This window comes from Bidens hawaiensis, unplaced genomic scaffold, assembly GCF_021521415.1.
Source record: "Bidens hawaiensis isolate Kalapana, Puna unplaced genomic scaffold, B.hawaiensis_p1.1 tig00001685_1, whole genome shotgun sequence".
NCBI classification, from domain to species: domain Eukaryota; kingdom Viridiplantae; phylum Streptophyta; class Magnoliopsida; order Asterales; family Asteraceae; genus Bidens; species Bidens hawaiensis.
The window spans coordinates 1,618,056-1,639,583 of NW_027491095.1; the positions used below are offsets into that span (position 1 = coordinate 1,618,056).

Below are 21,528 nucleotides of genomic sequence, written 5' to 3' on the forward strand. Positions count from 1 at the left end.
CAATTAAGAACGGGTGCTTCTTTTGGCTTCTTGAAATTTCTTTTTATAATTATATATTTTTTTAGAATCTAAGTGCAGTTGGTTTTCTCTAAAGTAGCATGTCACTTTTAGTCGCTTTCTATGTTTTCATTAATTAAGAGCTTGTCATGCTATTTTATTAAAAGACTACATCTTAATCAGTCAATATTAAGTGTTTCGTTCATCAGAATGATACGTAATGAAATTTTACTTTTGTTACTTCACATGTGTTCATAACCCTCAATTTGTTACTCGCGCACCTGCTCCTTCACCCACCACCACCTCCTCCTCCTCCTCTACTACCAATCACCACCACATCGACGTATTTAACACTTATTGGCTCGGAATCTCTTAGCCATTCAGGCTTCTAACATATTCAACATTTATTGATGTAGAGGTTGCCAAACAGCCTCGAGGTAACTTTAACAACTTTATAAAACTTCAATTTGATGGTTAGGGCACACGTTGTAGCTTTCTCTTTCTCCACTTCAATTTCAAAATATCTGATTTCGGGAGGTTGCTTTCTGGTCTTACGCGACTTCAAGATACCAATGGGCAAAAGTTCCCGATTTTTCAACTCATTTCCCGATTCCAAATCCCCATTATCACCCATCATAAAACAACCACAACCTCGTCTTTCTGTTGAGGAAATTGGTACGACTTGAAATGGTTTTAAAATAAATAAAAACCTCACAACCGTTTTATAGTCTAATAACACCTATTATTGTTTTAAAATTATTTGGTTTTATATTAAACACCTATCAAAACTATTTATCCTAATACAAATATTAAAGCTCACATCAAAACATAACCCTTTAATTATATATCTACATGATATAAAACAATGGGCTCATATTAAAAGCAATAATAATCGTCACCAACTCATCAACTGCTATTCCAAGAAAACACAGAGAAGCACGTAAGCGACTAATTGTATAAAAGGCACTTGAGGTATTTGCTACTTTGCATTTCTAACCCGGTAGTTTTTTTCCTTGCAAATTACCCATTGTTAAACCGTTTAATGTCACTAATGATACACCAAATCCAGTTGAGCTTCGATTTAGATATCAATTACGATGTAGATTAAAACAACCTTAATAAAATATAGTATATTTGTTTCTAAATGATTAAACCAGTGATTTTTCGAATAATCAATTAATGAAATTTTGATGTTCCATATAGACCGCTTTCTGATCGACTGATCGTAACATGCTTCAGCCTACAAAAGATTAATATGCTCCTGGAATATTATTTAAATTTTCAGCCGTTATAAATTTTGAAAATTGACAAGAAACATATACCATAAATGATCGATTGCAAGGACGTTGAAAATGCATGAAAAACTTGTCATGTACCTTCAAACTTAGGAGTGTTAAAGGAGTCACAAACCATTTATAAAAGAACCTGTGACACAACACCCCAAACATGTAGACAATTACCTTGGTGGTATAGTCTAGTTGTCATGTCCAAAATTGGTTCATTCAGTTCTCTGTATTCGAATTTTACCTATATTCTGAAAATTGCTTATATATTTATTTTTATTAAGAACTCCCTCTGGACATACATATGTTCTTTACTTCTTTAGTTATTCAACTGAAAAATTAGAAGAAAAACAAAAGATAATTCATGGGTGTCAAATTTGAAAATATAATCAAATGGAGACTAAATTTAGTGGAAATGAAACTTACAAAGCAATGGACACGTGGACAGATAAAATTTGGGCTCTGTTTTTCCAACAGAGTTGGCGCCCTTTTTGGCCGGTAAATAATCCACGTCAGCACTAGAATTTGTTTTGATGGAATGACAAAAATGGAAGCATCTTACAAGTTCTAGAAATTTACAATTAAGGGTTGATGTCACACACATATCATTTAGAAGCAAGCAACACAAAAGAGGGTTAAAAAGTTATGAAGATGAGAACATGCAATCACTTTCGATTTCTGGTTTGATTACTTGAAACACTTAGATGATGTTTGTTTTTTGAAATAATCTATGCGGGAACTCTTTTGTTTGCGCCGCACAAACCAGGCGCAAACATGAGCTTGCAGAGTGTTTCTTATAAAAATATATGTGCAGACTCTTCTTGATGTAGATATGGCTAAGCCTCTTCTTACCTTTTCTAACCTCTTTCTAACTTATAAACCATCGTTCTCCTTCACAGGCTCTCAACCCTAGCCACCACCATCGCTCCTCCACCGGCCTTTGCCCCTCCAGGCTGCATCGGCTGTCGCCCTTACCACCTTAATTGGTGATAATAATGTTTAATAAGCTACATAAACATAGATTATGTTGATCCTACCATTGACCTAAAGCACGATCCATGTACTTACTCACCAAACATCTTAACTAAGCTAATTCGAGTGTACTGGGCACGATCAGGTGGTGTGTTATAAACTATCTATCGGATTAACACATTCAACAGAATCAATCGCAGTAAGTGATTATATATATCATGCATATAATAATCACCTCTTCAAATGCTTAAACATGATTATTACAACTATTACAACTTGCAATTCAATGATCGATATAAGTATTCAATTAGTTATGAAAAACATTACATATATTGATTTGACAAACTTAGGGCATGGATTAAATAAATTCTTAAAACTTGTCATTTTCCCTATTAGGCTAACTATGTTGGAATCAACAATTAAATAATAACCCTTTCACATAAATAACATACGCAATCACAAGAATATATATTTAACGTATTTGTGGGCTGTAACAATTCAATACCAATTCTAGTGTGGCAGCACCTTTGCGAACCCTCGGAAACAACTGCCGTCAAAACAAGTGCCGAGTGCCGATTTACTTTTTCATTTTGGGATGGATTGGCCCAATCTTGTATAGTAGGCCCATTTTGATTTATGCTGTGGTCTTCTGTGTTGTCTAAGAGATCTTATGTTTCTAAATCCAGCCTCATAAGATTTTCCGTTAGCCCAATTATTATTATAATTATTAATTTATTACTATAGTATAAAAATTGATGGTTTGATGTGACAAGAGGCCTAATGGTTCACCTAAAGTTACCTGATTAGTTCAATTACGGCATATTAGTTAGGTGTGTAAGGGATTCTTTATTTTATTTCCTTACAATTTTTCGTTAAATTAATAAGTTATAAAAGTGTAATTTCTAAAACTTTTCATCTCACAATTTAAGCAATCCCAAACATCTAATTACTTCTAAAAATGTTTGTAAGTTATAAGTTGGGGAAAATAAGCAATCCTAAACACCCCTTATTTTAGTACATTGTTGATACGGCTGCGCATCGGTTATGATCATAAAATGTTGGTTATTATATATATTTTTTGGTTCGTCCTGTTTTTTTATATATGATAGTTTGTTGTGTTTGCGCTCATTATATACCGTTTGTTTGCGACAACACATTTTTTTCTTTATTTTTTTAATGCCATAACCTTCTATACTCGCTGAGTTTGCGTCGGTTTATGATCACAACGCGTATGTTTAAGTTGTCAAATCAGTCTGAGCGAACCACTTTTGGTAGCTTTGGCAAGCTTGATTAATAAGACTACATTAGTCAAATTTCTTTTTTATATTCTTTTAAACGACGAATTTTGTGTGTTAGGTTATCGCACTTCTTAATTTTAGAGAGCGCTGTTGCCCACTTTGGCCAGCCTATGTTGTCTTAACCGGACCACACCGACTTCAGAGTTTGCCTTGGGCATTCTACTGAAAACCATACCGCCGACTGTCATTTAAAAGTCATTATACCATCACAAGAGCAGAACTCTCTAGTGTAACACACAGTGGGACGAAAACCCAGGTAAACTTGAGATTCAAACTAACCACCATACAAGACCTAACTTATATCCTTCACTATTATAGTCTATCGAAAATAACACATATATATATATAATATATATATATATATTAAAGATTAAACTAGAGTCTCTGCTAAAGTCACAAATGAAGGGAAGGGATTACTACTTTTATTTACTTGTTTAGGAAAAACTATTTTTGTTAGTAAAAAATAAAATATAATGTCCGACACCCGAGAAATTGGGCACCGATCGAACTGATCTCTGTTTCCACCGGAGTTGACCACTACGTCAACACCCATGGGCATGCCACGCGTCTACTTTCTTACACGTGTCACTCCCGTTATGCGTCATGGTTGCATGCTAACCCCAACACCACGCCGCTCTTTCTTTTGCATCGACACTTACCAAATCCCATCTATATATCCTGGATTCTTCATCATCTTCTTTACACAAAACTAAAACTAATAATATATATAAATAATTTATTTATCTTATCGTACATCGTACGTTCAAATCAAATGGAATCACAGTTGCAGCACACTCATGGCCGCCACTACGACGATGATAAACTCCACCACACCGGTAATTAATAATAACTAACTAACTCAACAAATGATGTTTATTTAGCTGACTTGTGTGTAAGATTGACCTTTTTATATATGTTTCTCTGTTTAACTCATAGATCATGATCATCATGAAGATGAGCATCATGGAGAGAAGAAATCTGTGATCAAGAAAGTGAAAGAAAAGGCCAAGAAAATAAGAAACACAATCACCAAGCATGGACATGGTGGCCATGATCACCATCACCATGAAGACGAAGACGATGACGACGATGATGAAGAAACAGTCGAGGACCCTGAAGTCCATGGTGCACCAAGTATGTCTTTAGTTATATTCTATCGTCATTCTTAATCTATACACTCTAATGAAATGCTACAAGTTTTGTCGCTTGTCAATCCTACATTAAACTTCACATTTTTTTAATAAATTTATATTAGTAAAATAATAGTTACTATTTTTAAATTTATGCTTCAAAATTTGTTAATTTAATAATGATTTTTTTACTTTAATTTTGTTTTAAAGACTATTGTACAAAACGACTGTATTAATAGTATTTAACGGGTTTATTGTTTCTCGTATACTGATTATTTATTTAATATTTTATTTTCAAGAATTACTTGTGTTTAATATTTTATTTTCAAGAATTACTTGTGTGTTAGTGGTTTATTGTTTCTTGTATACTGATTATTTATTTAATATTTTATTTTCAAGAATTACTCGTGTGCTACTAGCACACGGGCTCAAACTAGTTACTAATATATATGAATTTGCGGTGTATGATTCAGCTAGGATTGTCCACGGTGGTCTAGGAACCAGTAACCTGCCACAACCAAAAGGTAAATTGGAAAGGCCATCGGTTATGGCGGAGGACCGTTACTCGAATCCAGTGACTAGCCATGGTGTGCCACCACCCCACGTTTCTACTGGGGCGTATGGCACCAACTTGTCTGAACCATCGGGCCGCGGTCACAATCAAGTTTATGGTCATCATGAAACAAGTCAAGAAAAATGGAGGAATAAAGTTGGACAACCAATTGGGATGGAGGAACAACCATTTGCACCCAACCCAACCAGGATGACCACTCCTGTTGGTACCACTGACCATTTATATGGTATAACAAAAAAATACAATTCAAAGTTCTGGTAGTTGACTTTTTTTTTTCTAACGATTTGACTGATGTGCTCTTGCATTTGTTAGGAACGAGAGTTCTACCACCCGAACCTGCTTTCAATCATGGTGCGGGTCAAGATGTGAAGCAGGGTGGATTGAGGGGTATTATTGGAAAAACGACTAAGATGGATCCGGATCCTAATGCCCCGAGAGATCCATTAACTTTGGACCCTTCAAATTATGGGTCTAAAGTCACAAATCCGACCCATTCAGGTACAATTCGACAAGTGCAAACCGATAATTAATCGCGCCTGGTTATGGGCTTTTTATCAGCCGGATGTATCTAACCGGGCCAGGTTTGGGTTTTGCCGGCCGAATATATTTAAGTAGAGGTGCACAGATCCGGTTTTTCAAATAACCGGGTTCGGGTATGACCGGGTATTGGAAAATCGGGTATCGGTAATAACCGGGTAGGGTTCGGGTCCGGGTATTGCTTCTAAAAACCAAACAACCAAACCTTATGCATCGGGTTTGGGCCCGGTATAGAACCGGGTATTCGGGTCCGGGTATTGCTTCTAAAAACCAAACCCTATGGATCGGGTTTGGATCGGGTTTAGAACCGGGTATTCTAAACCGGGTATTTGAATACCCTATTTTTGGGTATTGAAAAAAACCATTGTATTGAAAAAACCTTATTTGTGGGTTTTTTGGACCTTTTTCCGGGTATTTATCAGGTGTAGATTTGAATTTTTTAAAATGTTACACTTTTTAGGGATCTTTTACGGGTATTTTTAAGGTATTTTTCGGGTATATACCGGGTATTTGAAATACCCGGTTTCGGTTTGGACTTTTTTCCGGGTATTTATCAGGTATAGATTTGAATTTTTTAAAATGTTGCACTTTTTAGGGATCTTTTACGGGTATTTTTAAGGTATTTTTCGGGTATATACCGGGTATTTGAAATACCCGGTTTCAGGTATTGGAAAAACCCGGTTTCAGGTATTGGAATCAGTTCGGGTTTTCGGGTATTACCGGGTACAAATCGGGTCCGGTTTGGGTTCGGGTTTTGGTACCGAAATGCATACCCTATCTAGGGTAGAGTCGGGTATGGGTTCAAGTATTAAAAACCCGGGTATTAAAAATACTGGTTCCGGTTTTTTTTTTTTTTTTTTCGGGTCCAGTTCCGGGTTCGGTTTTTTTGTGCACCCCTATATTTAAGGGTTCTATCCTGCCTATTGGCAGGTTTTGGGGCAACATTCTTATAATGAGGTAATTATTGTGCAGGTGGCAAGGTAGCCGAACTCTCACAACTTCTACACTCATTCGACAAAATGGCCGTTAAAACCGAACCGAAAACGTTCAATCCAAACCACCCCGAAAACCTACCACGTGACACCCTAACCGGAAACCCATCAAGCCAGACTAGCAGCTATGCCGATAAAATATCATCTTCAGCTTCCGCGGGAGCTGATAAAGCAGTAGCCGCGAAAGACGCCATCGCCTCCAAGCTCTGGTATTCAGACCAAAACCAGACCACAAAGTCTCACGAACCCACCAACAATTCAACGTATCCTACGGATTATGCACACAAGATCACGGACAAGGTTACCGAGACATTAACACCAGTTTACGAGAAAGTAGTCGATGCAGGAAGCTCGGTTATATCTAAAGTGCAGGGGAGTGTATCTAGAACCGGGCAGCAGCAAGTGCATGGTGGTGCGGACGAGATGGTAACCGACAAGGGGGTGTCTGTGAAGGAGAGTTTGGTCGAGACGCTGAGGCCCGGGGACGAAGATAAGGCGTTGTCGGAAGTGATAACGCATGCCTTGCACCGGGGAAGTGAGGAGGAGACTGGGAGGAAACATGAGGATAAACCAATGGGGACGGTGACCGAATCATACGAGGTTCGACGTCGGTTGGGGACTGATCGACACGAAGAGCATGATCATCAGGGTTCGGGTAATGTGATTGCGGAAAAGAATATGAGTGATAGGGTGATAGATGCGGTGGGTTCGTGGTTCGGTGGGAAAGGGGATGCGCCACAAGGAACTCTTGGAACTTCATATGGTAAGTAATTGCTAGTACAATAACAACAATAATAAATACTAAGTTTAAACATGATGGAAACATGTGTTATAATGTTAATACTAAATTGTGGGATTTGTGGTTTGATGTAGTGACGGATGAAGGCTTGTCGAGTAACCCGACCGGTGGTCGAGAACGATGAGTGAAGTATTGTTATGGTGTCGAGTACTAGAGTGTCTTTCGTTTTGTTTTATAAAGTTGTAGAAGTTGGAGATCTATAAAATGTAATGCAAGTTGATGATGGTAATACAGGGTTAAATGTTATGTTTTAATGTCACAGGAAGATAGCGATATACTGTAACTTTTTATTAAATTAAATATATAGTGTTTTGAGGTGTATATTGCAACTTTTTATTAAATATTTTACAATCTTGATCGAGTCTCTTTGAAGTATTTTCAATGAATTTGTTTTATTGAATGTAATTAGTAATGAATTTGTTTTGATCCAAAAGAATAATGTGGTTTATTGATCTTAAATAATAATATTGTATATTGATTTTAACAATGGATTTTTCAAAGGCATAAGCATGGTTTTTTTTTTTTTTACATAAATATTGTATATTATGGGGATTAAGTGATATTATGGGGATTAAGTGAACCCAAGACTTATCAAATTTATATTTAAACCATCTTATTCTATTTTGGTTTTTCCCACATATCGTATTTGGTTTTTCCCACATCGTATATTATGAGGATTGATTGAATTCTGGACTATTAAGTTTATATTTAAACCATCTTATTATCCCATTAAAGTGGGAATGACAAGGCATATTATCATCCTATTAAAGTGGGAATGACTAGCCATAAGCTTGGAAGCTCTTGTGGGGACTACTAAAGCTAATGTTAAATAGGGATCGTACATGTTTTTGGTGGTTGTAAAACGTAAGATAAGAATATATCAAATATCATGTCAACGATAAGAATATATCAAAGATCATGTCAACTCATGTATGTTGTGGAACTGCTCTGATTTACGCACTATCAAAGATTCAAGGTACATGATTGATAAAACATTTTATTATTATAAGAGAAAACTAAATCAAAAGCTCATTGTAAATAGTCTCCATCGATCACCGTATTAAAGCGTTTTATCTAAGCCTTATGTATGTATGTGTGTGTGTGTATTCCAAACTTGATGACCAATATATGATCATACTAATCTTTTTACAATTAGAAAACAAAACCAACTTAAGTATTATATTCATTGACTCTTGAATATCGTCTAAAATTACCCCACACTACTTCTACTTCACATCACGGAGCCTCGACAATTAAGGAAAGTCGTGCAATGGAAACCTTGTCCTTCTCACATGACTAGGCCCATGCATTCCTGAATCTCAATGAGATTTGACAAAAATGCACTTTTGTCTAATGGTTGTTAAAAAATGGTTCCAACCTAGAGAAATATAGAATACATATGTCGATAAATTTACAAGGATAAATGTACATTTTTAAACTCTAATGAGTGATAATTTGTTTACAAATTCTGGGTCATCAATTTTTTAATCACATTTTTTAGTACATAGACTTTAAATGAACAATTAAGGTGAAAGTAAGCTCTTATATTAGATTGCTCTTGATTTTACTATGTCGAGACTCATCTCACTAGGATCTGTTGCTTGCAACTCTACCTGAATCCCATCCAATTCTCTCTTAAATCTGTCCTTGGAACTCGCATATACGGATATACCATCTTCATTCTCACCTTTGATGTGTCTGGACACCTAAGATAAATCATTATTGTGTTTTATTGTATTGATTCGATAAATACATAAAAACTAAAATAACAGTGTGCATGATGTCAAATTATGTGTACCATGTAATGAAGAAAATCTTGATCTTTTGAACATTTTCATCAGTAGTGAAATCAAAGTCAAAGACGGCATAGCGACATTCATTAGCTGGGAGAGAGTTCGTGAAATCTTCGTAGCTTTGATCAGGACCACCAATCTTGTCAATCGTCACTTGTTGGTCCTCGATCTTGAATGTAACAAATCAGTAGTTCCGTTTGGATTTTAACTCCAAAAAACGCAACTTACAATCATCATGAATAGCCATTCCAGACGAGGCATTCGCCTAATCCACAAATCATTACAACATACCGAGAAAAAACACATGGCAATACATCCCAATTCATATAATTGGATTGTGATGAAAATATTATCAAACTATGAACATGATTATATATGAAGGAATACATACCATGGTTTGTGGAGTAATTGGAGAATTAGGTAAAGATTAGAAATGCAAAAGGAGGAAGAAAAGATGTGAGAAGATCCTTTAGATCTGAAAAACAATCAAATCTTTCTCAAGAAATTGCAATGAAATTATGGATGGAAATTGTCTTCAGCCTCTTGGTTCACCATTCATTTTTAATATTATGACCAACAAAAATTTAACTGTCTTTTTAATTTTCAGATAGTTGTTTCTATATAAAGTTGTTTTTCTTAACTTAATTAGCGTATCGTGTATAACCTTCAAGGGTCGACACCTTTGAGTTCTTGTCATAGATGTCTTAAGTTTGAATTCAGCTTTTACTTGTTTTCTTTGTACGTTTGACAGACAAGTTACATGTAAGATATAAGATATAACCTTAAGGGTTGACACCTTTGAGTTCTTCGATAGAGGTCTTAAGTTTGAACTCAGCTTTCACTTGTTTTCTTTGTATGTTTGACGCACAAGTTACATGTCACGTATTCTTATTGGCTAAGAAGACATTAGAAGGCCGGTAAGTTTAATTGATTCTAAAAGAAGAAAAGTGTAAGAGAAAATAGTAGATTCAACTATTGAAAGTGGTATGCTTATTGAGCCTAGATTATAAAACCTATGAAAAAACTAAAAATTATGAAGACCCTAAAATCTAGAGGTGCACAAATCGGGTTTTTTAAATACCCGGGTTCGGGTATAAAACTGGGTTCGGGTATGACCGGGTACGGGTATGATCGGGTATTGGTAGTAATCGGGTCGGGTTCGGGTAGGGTATTGTCTCTAAAAACCATCCCTATGCATCGGGTTCGGGTAGGGTATAGCACCGGGTATTCTAAAACCGGGTATTTGAATACCCTATTATCGGGTATTGAAAAAACCCTATTTACGGGTTTTTTTCCGGTATTTTTTTTGTATAGATTGGATTTTTTAAAAGTTTACACTTTTTAGGGATATTATTCGGGTATTTTTAAGGTATTTTTCGGGTATACATCGGGTATTTGAAATACCCGGTTTCGGGTATTGGAAAACCCCGGTTTCGGGTTCGGTATTACCGGGTACAAATCGGGTTTTCGGGTATTACCGGGTACAAATCGGGTTCGGTTCGGGTTCGGGTTCGGGTTTTAGTGCCAAAATGCATACCCTATCCGTACCCTACGGGTAGGGTCGGGTACGGGTTCGGGTATAAAAAACCCGGGTATTAGAAAAACCGGTTCCGGGTATTTATTTCGGGTCCGGTTCCGGGTTCGGGTTTTTTGTGCACCTCTAATAAAATCTAATTATATTGACCCTAAAATATTAGATGATAAAAATCATAACCACAACTCACATCAAAAATTCCAAACAGCCTCCAAAGGTCTCAACATCACACAAACAGCCTCCAAAGGTCTCAATGTAAAATGTAACAAGTTGCAGAAGTCAAAACTATTTATATAAGCTCTTGATTTTGATGTGCATTTTACACATTCTTGAACACGTTAAATACCCAAATCTAAAAAGAGTTCAAAATTGCATCCACAAACAAGATTGGATGTTTAACCTTTAACCAACAAAGTTAACCACTTTGGTCCCCTGTTTCTTCTTTGATTTTGCGTTCGGTTCATCAGCATTAGTCACAGACTTATTCTTCTCTTTACCATTATCCATCATTACGAAATCGTCTTCAAGATCATCACCGCTCATGAATTTAGTCACCTGCCCTCTCGCCATACTTTCTATTCTAGAAGCTAAGATCCATAAAAACAAGTACATGTGTCAGCAAACTTACTTCTTTTCTAAATGTGTTCATAGTTTAAAAAAGCACACTCCCAAAAACACGAGTGTGCGTAACGTACATGAGGCGCACGTCTATGTAAAATCAAATTAGCTTTATTTGCAGCTAGATTGCTTATCTCACACTTGTTTTACATATCAACTTAACTATCAAGTAAACAATTCATAATATCTTCATCCCTTTGGCTGTTTTTACATATAAACCATTAAACCTTCCATGGGCCTTAATTTTGACCCATGACTAGAAGTGTAAACGAGCCAAGCCACTCACTTGGGATTGGCTCACTAAAAACTCGAATCGAGCAGAGCTTAAAAGAGCTCAAATTTAGAAAACCACCCTTCATGACAAAGGAGGCTGAGCTTTCGCTTATCAAGCTCGAGTTCACTCGCGAACCTGAACAAGCTTATCAATAAGCTAACTTTTTTTAATATATTAAAAATATATTGAAGATATATTTATATAATTATACAAAAAACTATGATAAAATTAACTAAATAGTATATCACTATATCTCAGACTCTTTTACACCCCTAACCATAACTACATGACTCTGAAGCGTTTTCCTAAGCGCCTCATGTCTCATGCACCTCTTTTTAAAACCAAGATTATGTGTTGGTTGCAATACTAAGTTATGTAATGTCCATTATGCCCATTTTTGTCTCAAACATCACAAACAATAGACTATTGTAAACACTTTGTAAAAAATTCTTACGTCTTTTGTAAGCCTCCTCATTAGACATGCCAGAACTCCTAATGCCTTTGTCTGGACAATCTTTTGCCAAATGTGTGACACCGCCACATATTTTGCAACAACCACCCTGCAAAACAAATTATTATAGGTCAATTAGATCATAAACCTAAAAAAAGATAATAAAACATCACCTCTCTTTTGCTAACACGCCCATTACAAAGGTAGAAAAAAACGACAAAGGTACCTTAGGATAAATTCCGTGAGCGTTTTTAGGACAATCCTTACTCAAATGTCCTTGTTCTTTACAAATAAAACATGTTGCAAATTTTGTCCCCCCTGCATCATTGAATATGTTAATCAAAAAATCATATTCAGAATCAACTACCAAAACATTAATAATAGACTATTGAAGCTTTAAGTTGTAATAACTAATAACTAGTTTCAAGACACACTCAAACACCCACTAATATGCATAAATGCAAATATTTAAGGAAGTGAAATCAAGCAAACTACCATCTTGAAGAGGCTGGAGGCATGAAGCAAGAGAATGCCCAAATTCTCCACAATTATAACATAACTTCTTGTCAATGTTCTCCTCATTCTTATCAGGGCAGTTTTTGAGACTGTGACCACGCTGCCTGCATAACAAACATATCTGCCAAGCACAGCATCAACAACTATAAGTTCCCAAAATGTAAGACATTGTAAAAAATACCATATTAAAGACCACCCTGAGCAACCAAAAAGGTACTCATTAATATGGAATTGAAATAAAGATTGTTAAAATCAGCATATAACACAAATAAAAATGCAATCTTGAGACTTTCATGAAATCTTTTCCTTTAATAAAAAAAGCATATAACACATATAAAAATGCAATCTTGGGACTAGGGCTGTAAACGAACCAAACTGAACAAGGCATTGTTCACATTAGCCTGTTAAGCTTTTATCAAATAAGCGAACGGTTCACAAACACCTAACCGGACAAAATTTCTTATTTGTTCACTAAAGAAATGAACTTGTTTGTGCACGGTTCACAAACACAAGCGAAAGAACACAAACTAACATAAACAATGTTTTATTTGATTTGGCTAACCAAGAATGGTCGGTGCCAACGGTTTGGTCCGGCTATGAAGTTTGTTTTGGTGTTTTTTTTTCAACAATCATAAACATAAGTTAATTTACATATAACTTAATCACAAAAATACTCAAATATATTTTTTTCTTATATTTAATAACTTTGCTTAAATCTATATGATAAGATTGATAAAATAAAAATAAAAAATATTAAAAACTTTTAATGAACGAACATAAACAAACAAACATTAACGAACATAATCGGACAAATTATCAAAAGTTCACAAACACAATTGAACGGACATGGCCTCTGTCTGTGTTCGTTCATATAATTAATTGAACAAAATTCCTTGTTCATATTCCTTCATCTATCTATTAAACGAACAAACATAAATAAACTTCCCACCAACACTCAGTTCATTTCCAGCCTTACTAGAGACTTTTTTGAAATATTTTTCTTGTAAAGAAAATAATAACATATAACACCAATAAAAATGCAATCTTGAGATTTTGTAAAAATCTTAGGGGTGTTTGGATGCAGGTTTTAAAAATCATTACAAAGCTTATAGTTATAGTGTTTGGTAAAACAAACTAGAATTAAAAACAAAATACAGAAAGAAGCAAACAAAACCTTGTGTTTTTCCCACTGAGCTTTCTCTGGGCAGTTCTTGGCAATATGATTATCCGCTTTACAAATAAAACAGCTATCACCGGGTCTCATTCCGGGTATTCTAAGCGGGTGTTTTTTGCTGCTGGGTCTTTTGGGTTTATTCGGGTCATTGGGATCCGATTTCTTCCGCTTAAAAGTACCCTTCTTCTTCTTCTTTTTCTTGTTCGGGTCCTTTGGGGCGGTTGGTTCGGGTTTGGGAAACTGTTCCGGGTGGTCTTGCTTGAAACGTTTGCGAGCTAATCTCTGCCTTTGGCTCACCATGTTTGATTCAAGGAGGCGAACAGAAACAAATAAAGTAAGAGGGTTCAGGGTTTTGGAAAAGCGGCCCTGTTTTGTTTTCTACGGAGCCCTAGCGAAAGTGAGATATAATAGTTGTGTTATGCTGTTAGCGATGTCTCACTCTTACAAGGCTATATCGTTTTAGTCGGATCTACGATGACTTGAAGTTTAGTGTGGCATTACTTTAGGAAATCACATCGTTGACTGCCACTTAACAGTTGTTGTGCCACTGTAAGAGCAAAACTCTCTGGCATAACACATGGTATGAGAAAAACCCGAGTGGGTTCGGGATTCAAACTGACAGCCTCACAAAGCTCATATCAAATATTTTATTGTCGTAATCCATCAAAAGTGACACAAGTATGGATCAAACTAAAGTTTTCAATGTAGAACCCCTAAAGCTTCTACCACTAGGTCATACATGAGGATTTTTATATAACTATTTTGTTATACATTTGTGCATGTAAAATTAAATTATTTTTTTAAATGTATTTATAAAACAAAGTAACAAACAAAAGTATTTTTAAACTTTTCACATTTAGCAAAGGCTACTTGTAATTTTTGGAGATTGCTACTTGTAATTTTTGGAGAGTGAAATCGATGGTGGTCATGAATTAATATCTATCGGGGTCTATTTTTTTATGTTTGATATTCCTTAACTACATTTGAATTTTTGATTTGGGTCTGGTGGAGTCACTTAATGATAATCACTTGTCGTTGCAACATGTAAAATAATGGATACCGTCAAGGTCGGCTCCGAGAATTGAAAATAAAAAATTTGGTCGAAGATAAAAAATATTTTAGGCCTTAAGTAAAAAGAGTTTTTGTTAAGTTTAAACATTTTACTTGTTTAATTGGTTTCCTTGATTATAATTTGGGTTGTTTAAAAACTAATGTAAAGAAATAGATTTAACATGTTTCAATTAGGACTAGAACCAATAACCTTTTGGTTTGAACTTGGGAGTCATACCCCTTAGCCACTAGACCAAGTTAATTGTTATGTAATTGAGTTAAAACATTTTGCATACATATAGTTTTTCATAAAAATACATATAATTAAAAAAAACGAGCCTAGCGGGTAGTCGGGCCTATATTCGTCGACTACTCTGCCATATGCCATGGCCGGCCTTGAATACAATAAGGTTTTGAGGTAATTATAACCACGAAAAGGTAACGCAACATTTAATAACATTTTGGTTAATATGGACCAGCTACTTAGTAGAGGCATATGTTCATTGGATTGAGGGATTCTCATTTCAAACTTGGGCAATAAAAGTAATATAAGATTATTGGCGTAACATAATAGAAGAAACATTTTTCATTAAAAAAAACAATTAAAAAGAGCAACTGAAATATTTAATCGAATTTGAAGATCTTTCTCTTTTTTGGTTTGGCTTCCAATTTGTTAAAGTTGAATCTTTGCGATGAATATAGGTTATAATACTTACATACTAACAACACATGTTTTTTACGTTTAGTAGTTGATTATGCTTAAGAATCCCACTACTTATGTAGTTAGCATTAGTGAAGTTGTATCTTGATCATCTAGAGTATATGTGATTCTTCGGTCAACTAAAGTCAAACATATAGTTGACAAGCCGATCTCGAGTAAACAATAATTATAAGTTATAAGATTATAGAGCAACAATATAAGAAACGGTTTAAGCCGTTAAAATAGTCAAGGCAAATTGAACTTCTTGTTCAAAAAAGAAGACAAATCATTACCAGAAAAGTTAAAAAGCTCAAACATTTGTCAATAGAAGCTTAACATAGACATAAGTGATAAGACATGTTATGAGAAAAATTAAAATCTAATAAAGCGTTAGTTAAAAAATACAAAGAAACTGATGTTTCTTTATCATGCAAGGAAATAAAGCCCATTGGATAAATCCCAAGCCAATTTTCATGAGTGTATAGTTTTTCTTTTAACATGAATGCGTACCAAAATTCAAATGACTCCATCAAGTACATTGGAAGTGTTTAGGGAACTCTTACTCAAATCATATTGCATTAAAAAACAAACAAACAACAAAACTCTTACTTATTTATTGGTCTTTCGTATTTGTATAACTACACGCCTTTATTTTGTATACATAATCCTTATTTTAGTATAAGTATAACTAGCAAACTCGCGAATATCATATATCAAATACTTTGGCTCAACTTATTCTAGCATAATGTTACACTAGTAAGGAGACGGGGCTATGGCCGGGGAACCATCAGCCACAAGTTCGAAAGACGGGGCCAGGGCCGGGGAACCATCAGCCAAAAGTTTTGCAGGCACTGTCGGTCCGGGCGCAACATAGCCCGAGCTCCTGATCTCACTCATCCCTCTTCTCTTATTGTCTCCATCAGTTCGGCATAGGCTCGGCAAATACACGCCTATATCATATAACAAATAGGAATAACTCTGGTCAACAAAAGTCAAACATATAGTTGAAAAGAATATTAGAAATATATAGACTATCTAGTTTACCTTCACCAACAGCAAGATTGAAATAAAGATCAACAATGTTGGGGCAACCGGTGTAACATTGAGTCGAGCAAAGTTTTTGCATGAACCGCGAGTCAAGAAGTGAGTCTGAAGAGATTCCTAGAACATTGCGGTCGAGCCCACACGACTCTACGCATTTGTCGCTTTCTATCCAGTTTGTGACCTGATCAGTATCAATTTGTGAGGTACTGCAAACAAACACCTCTTCACCGCTCCTTCGGACACTTTTCTCAAGCACACAACGCTTCCCACTTGAAGAAACCGCAAATGCACATGAATCCTTGTTCAAGTTCTCACACGCGATGTGACCTATATACATAATGACGTTTGACAAATAAAGTTTCATTTATATGTAAGTATAACATGAAAAGGCACGTTAAAGTTACCTAGGGTGGCTTCGGCCAAGAAGGCGAAAATAACAGCACAAGCCAAAAATATCTTGAATAGATTGAAGGAATCCATTGTTAATAAAAACACAAATAGCTAGTTAGAAAATTTTATTTGTGTTCTTTGTAACAATCTAGTGAAGGTAAGGTGGTTGAGTTTGGTGTTTTGATGGTACCTATTTATAATAATACTAAGGCTTGCCTTGGCTTCCACCATTCATGGCGAATTCATAGACTTTTTTTTGTGTCATGTAGAATTTCTCAAGCAACGACTTTTATTTAGTTTGAAACTTTGATTTTTCCGTGGATTGAATGTAAACAGTGAAACAAAACAAATATAGCTAATGTATAAAAATTTGTTGAATGCAATGTTACAATGGACTTTGTTTGGTGACAAATGTGTAGAGTTGGCACGTTTAGGTTGACAGGTTTGAAATTGATGAATTCAAACATATCATATTTATTCGTGTAAATTCGTGTAAAAAAACACCAACCCATACAATGATGAAAGTTATGTAACATATACATCGATATGTGTAATATGTTAATCTAAATTGGTAAATGGGTTAACGGGTTGTTAACAAATAGATTCGTAAATGGGTGGGTTAAAATTATTAGTTATACATAATGTTTTTTTCATTTCGAACGTGTTAGCATTTAACTCATTTATTTAATAAATATATGTTTTAAAAGTTTGTAAAATGAAACAGTATATAAAACTGCAATTCCTTCATACAAAGAATACTTCTCAAATTAAAAAAAAAAAACCGAAAGGAGTCACTTCTTGTGGAATTGTCCACACTTCATTCCATTTCGTGTTCTTTTCGGTGACCTTATAATTAATTGATTAATTATTACTTGTTTCTAGATAAATAATCAATTGCATACTTGACTTTTATTCTCTTTTTTTAACAACCAACTTTTATTAAACAACAAAAGGAGACTAAGTAACTAGCCTTCACATAGTTACAAACACCAATAATATCCAACTAGTTAACAAAAACTACACATTCTATACCACTTCAAAACAAAAAATTACACCACTCTTACCATTCTATTCCCGCCATTTCCTCCTATTCTTTAATATAAGGCGAAAAACGTTAAATGTCTTCTTTTAGCTTATTGATTGATACTATTGTCTTACTAAACAAGACATGATTTCTCGTCTTCCACAAACACCATCATGCCATGAGTATAATCGAGTGGATTGCCTTCTTCCTTCCATCTTGGGCCCTTACATTGGAATGTTCTTGAATAGATCTCTAACCATGAAAGCATAAAACGGGTGTATACTACACCAATTACTTATAAATTGCCACGTGATTGTCGCCACATAACATGAAATTAGCACATGTTTCACTGTTTCCATTACTTCCTCACACATAGGACGTACTTTGATTTCTTCAAACACCCCCGTTTATGTAGCTCATCCGATGTTAATATTTTTCTCATTTCCGCTTTCCACCTAAATATGGTATAATTAATGATTTTTTATTAAACTAATGGTGTTTGATTACAATATATTAAATCTATATTAGAATAACTTTGATTACATGTCCACCAACCGCTTTCTTCCAACTTAATTGACGGGTAACCAATTCTAGTCGACTTGGTTTGTGAACACTGAACAAGTCTTCTTGGGTGACCGACCCTTAAACACGTTAAAAATTAAATACATTAATCATAAATGTGAGTGTGTGACTAGCCAAGATTGACACATTGAATTTAATAACTTCAAACTGCATACAAATGAAACATTTTTTTCCTAAAAATGTCACAACTATATAGTTTTGATTTTAATATGGATTGGAAAAAAGTGCCATGATAGTATTAAATTTTAAACAATAGTTTTTTGAACTTATTTTTTTTTCAGGTTCGAATATTATATAATAAAGTCGATATTATATATTTTTTCATGTTTTCCAAATTAGATTTTTGAAACAAATACTTACATTAGTAATAATATTCTTGTAATCTTATAGTCAAATTTATAACATAAGTATCGTTTATCATTAATCAAATTCCCTACACAAAAGTTTCAACTGTGACCGAATTGAATAACATAGGTCTTATACTCTCGGTTTTTATTTTCTAATGGTAAATTATGAATGAAGGAGCACTATTGCACTTCCGCAACAAGAAAAAGGATTTTCCTTCGAAGGTACTTTTGGTAAATTTTCTTTTCCAATGTCTCGAACCCCTAACCATCCCAAGAAGAAAAGCTTTTGAAAATCTTTCATGACCACCCCACCGAAGTGGTGATGGCATCTCGTACTCTCGTTAGCATATTAATTTTTTGTTGCCATTTTGTTTTAAATTGTCATTTATCTTGAGTCCAACTAACTAAATAGTAAATACAAATAAAAATGGTGGAATTGATATAAATGTCAGAATATATGAATCTAAGCTAGCCTAACTATACTATTAAAAGAATACATATTGTCTGCATGTCATTCAACTAGGCACAACTAGGCACTCCACTCCACGATGCCAAGTTTACAAATTTTCAATTTTACAAATTTTTTTTCAATATCAATCTTTGTTTAATTAGATCGATAAAATAAAAAATATGTTTTTGATGAACTCAATACATTGCTTTTAAAATTTTTGTGGCTTACCAACTCATCTAAGATGATTTGATTCTTACCTTCTATTTTCCTTAATAGGTGTAGATTTACAATCTTCAATTTTAATTTCTTTTAAAATACAAATTATTCTTACTAATCTATGTATTTTAAGAAATATGCAATTACTCATTCCTTAATATTCATTACGTAATACATTATAATTTATAAAAATATAATGCTCATTACAATTTATAAAATTATAATGTTCATTATGTAATTTATATATGTATATTTTACGTTTTCCATATTTTTCACCTAGTTTTATACGAGACACTAACCTAGTACAAAAATAAAACATGTCAGGCTCATATCACTGTTGCATCGGACTCAAACACCATACTCGTGTCGTGATATTTTTTCTCCAAAATGTTAGGCAAAAGTATTCTTTTCAAAGAGAATAGTATTTAATCAGAAACCAATGGTAAATAATAATAAAAAAAAAAGGTTGTCAAAAAGTATGTTTTTGTTTTCTCATTTCTTTGCCGTCATCAACGGCGCAAAAGCACGCAATTGTTAGGTCTCATGCCACATTGGCACATTGATTCTGCTGTGTAATTATGACCATTACTTTACTTTAACATATAAGTTCTAAAATTATCAATGACATGTCTCCATTGTTGAACTTAAAAGTGGGTATCGAGAACAACCACACACATGTGAACCAACTTACGAACAAAAAGAAAATGAGATCGATATATGCAAAACAAACTAACCTATCCCAACTTACAATTTGCTCGAATAGCTTTTTTTATTAATCGACTAACAAAAAGAAACAAGTTCGATGCAAAACAAACTAACGTGTCAAGCCTTATATATGCAAGTACTTAGAGAACTTAAACCCATTCTAATTTTAATAAAATAATACCAAAAATAAGAAAACTTATCAACCAAACTTGGCTTGATTTTTCCTCAAGTCCCATTTGATTATGATTTACTCTAAACCGCTCATTCGAGATCCAACTATACCACCCTTATATGTGAAACAAATATTGTTTATTTTTTACATTCATGTCATGTTGTATAATGTATAATGAAACATATGACGACATGCCAATATGTCACTTTGTATAATAAGAAAATAATTTTTCTGCCAAGTAATTGCAATTATATCAATCTCTATTTCACATTCTTTTAGATAAAGTACTCACTTATAAGTTATAACCATATATTTTGAAAAGTCCTAACATTTTATATTTTATGAAAATTATATAAAAACTAACAATTTTTAATACATTATGCATCTATACACATGCTATATTAAATTACATTTTTATTTAGATACGTGAAATAATCAACTATCTAATGTACGTATCTTTGTGTATCTTCAGCAAATATTTTTGAAATGTATAAATATAATGTACTTCTTAAGGCAATATATAAACAACACGATACAACTTTCGTACATAAATAAAACAAAAAGGGTTAAGTTATATACACTTTAAGAAGCATTTTCTATCAAATCATCATTACTTTTTTAAATAAAAAAATGTGTAATGAATAATATCTCTTCAATCATTATCACTTCAATTACATATGATTTTGTTATAAAAACGTTCATGCCTTGATAACACCCCATAATACCTTTAGCGACGGTATAGGGTTTTATCCACCCATAATACCTCCTAGGCCCCTATAATGCCTGGTTACAAATAGATAAAAATCTTTTATATGTAAATGATTCTTGTAGGAAGGCCCATTTTTTCAATATTGTTCCTTGTTGGGCTGGTCTTGACAGTAAAATAAGCATGCAAAGCCCATCAT

The 21,528-nt window shown here is 34.2% G+C and overlaps 3 protein-coding genes and 1 pseudogene across 3 annotated transcripts; 1 reads left to right on the forward strand and 3 right to left on the reverse strand.

The window, feature by feature from the left end:
- The first annotated feature begins 4,310 nt into the window (after positions 1-4,310).
- On the forward strand, positions 4,311-7,706 carry LOC143592909 (low-temperature-induced 65 kDa protein-like). Its single transcript, XM_077072695.1, has 6 exons — positions 4,311-4,386; positions 4,487-4,684; positions 5,142-5,480; positions 5,567-5,752; positions 6,764-7,546; positions 7,657-7,706. Exons 1-6 carry the CDS (start codon positions 4,323-4,325, stop codon positions 7,704-7,706), a joined length of 1,620 nt encoding a protein of 539 aa, XP_076928810.1. The 5' UTR covers positions 4,311-4,322.
- Positions 7,707-9,129: 1,423 nt separating this feature from the next.
- Positions 9,130-9,634, reverse strand: LOC143592931 (actin-depolymerizing factor 7-like; annotated as a pseudogene).
- A 1,532-nt stretch (positions 9,635-11,166) lies between these two features.
- LOC143592920 (uncharacterized) lies at positions 11,167-14,335 on the reverse strand. Its single transcript, XM_077072703.1, has 5 exons — positions 13,943-14,335; positions 12,748-12,889; positions 12,479-12,570; positions 12,256-12,361; positions 11,167-11,496 (listed from the first exon to the last, which is right to left on the reverse strand). The coding sequence occupies exons 1-5, from the start codon at positions 14,240-14,242 to the stop codon at positions 11,312-11,314; spliced, it is 825 nt and encodes a 274-aa protein (XP_076928818.1). The 5' UTR covers positions 14,243-14,335; the 3' UTR covers positions 11,167-11,311.
- A 1,895-nt stretch (positions 14,336-16,230) lies between these two features.
- On the reverse strand, positions 16,231-17,561 carry LOC143591168 (uncharacterized). The gene is made up of 3 exons (XM_077071463.1): positions 17,141-17,561; positions 16,737-17,063; positions 16,231-16,642 (listed from the first exon to the last, which is right to left on the reverse strand). Exons 1-3 carry the CDS (start codon positions 17,214-17,216, stop codon positions 16,446-16,448), a joined length of 600 nt encoding a protein of 199 aa, XP_076927578.1. The 5' UTR covers positions 17,217-17,561; the 3' UTR covers positions 16,231-16,445.
- Between the last annotated feature and the right edge of the window lie 3,967 nt (positions 17,562-21,528).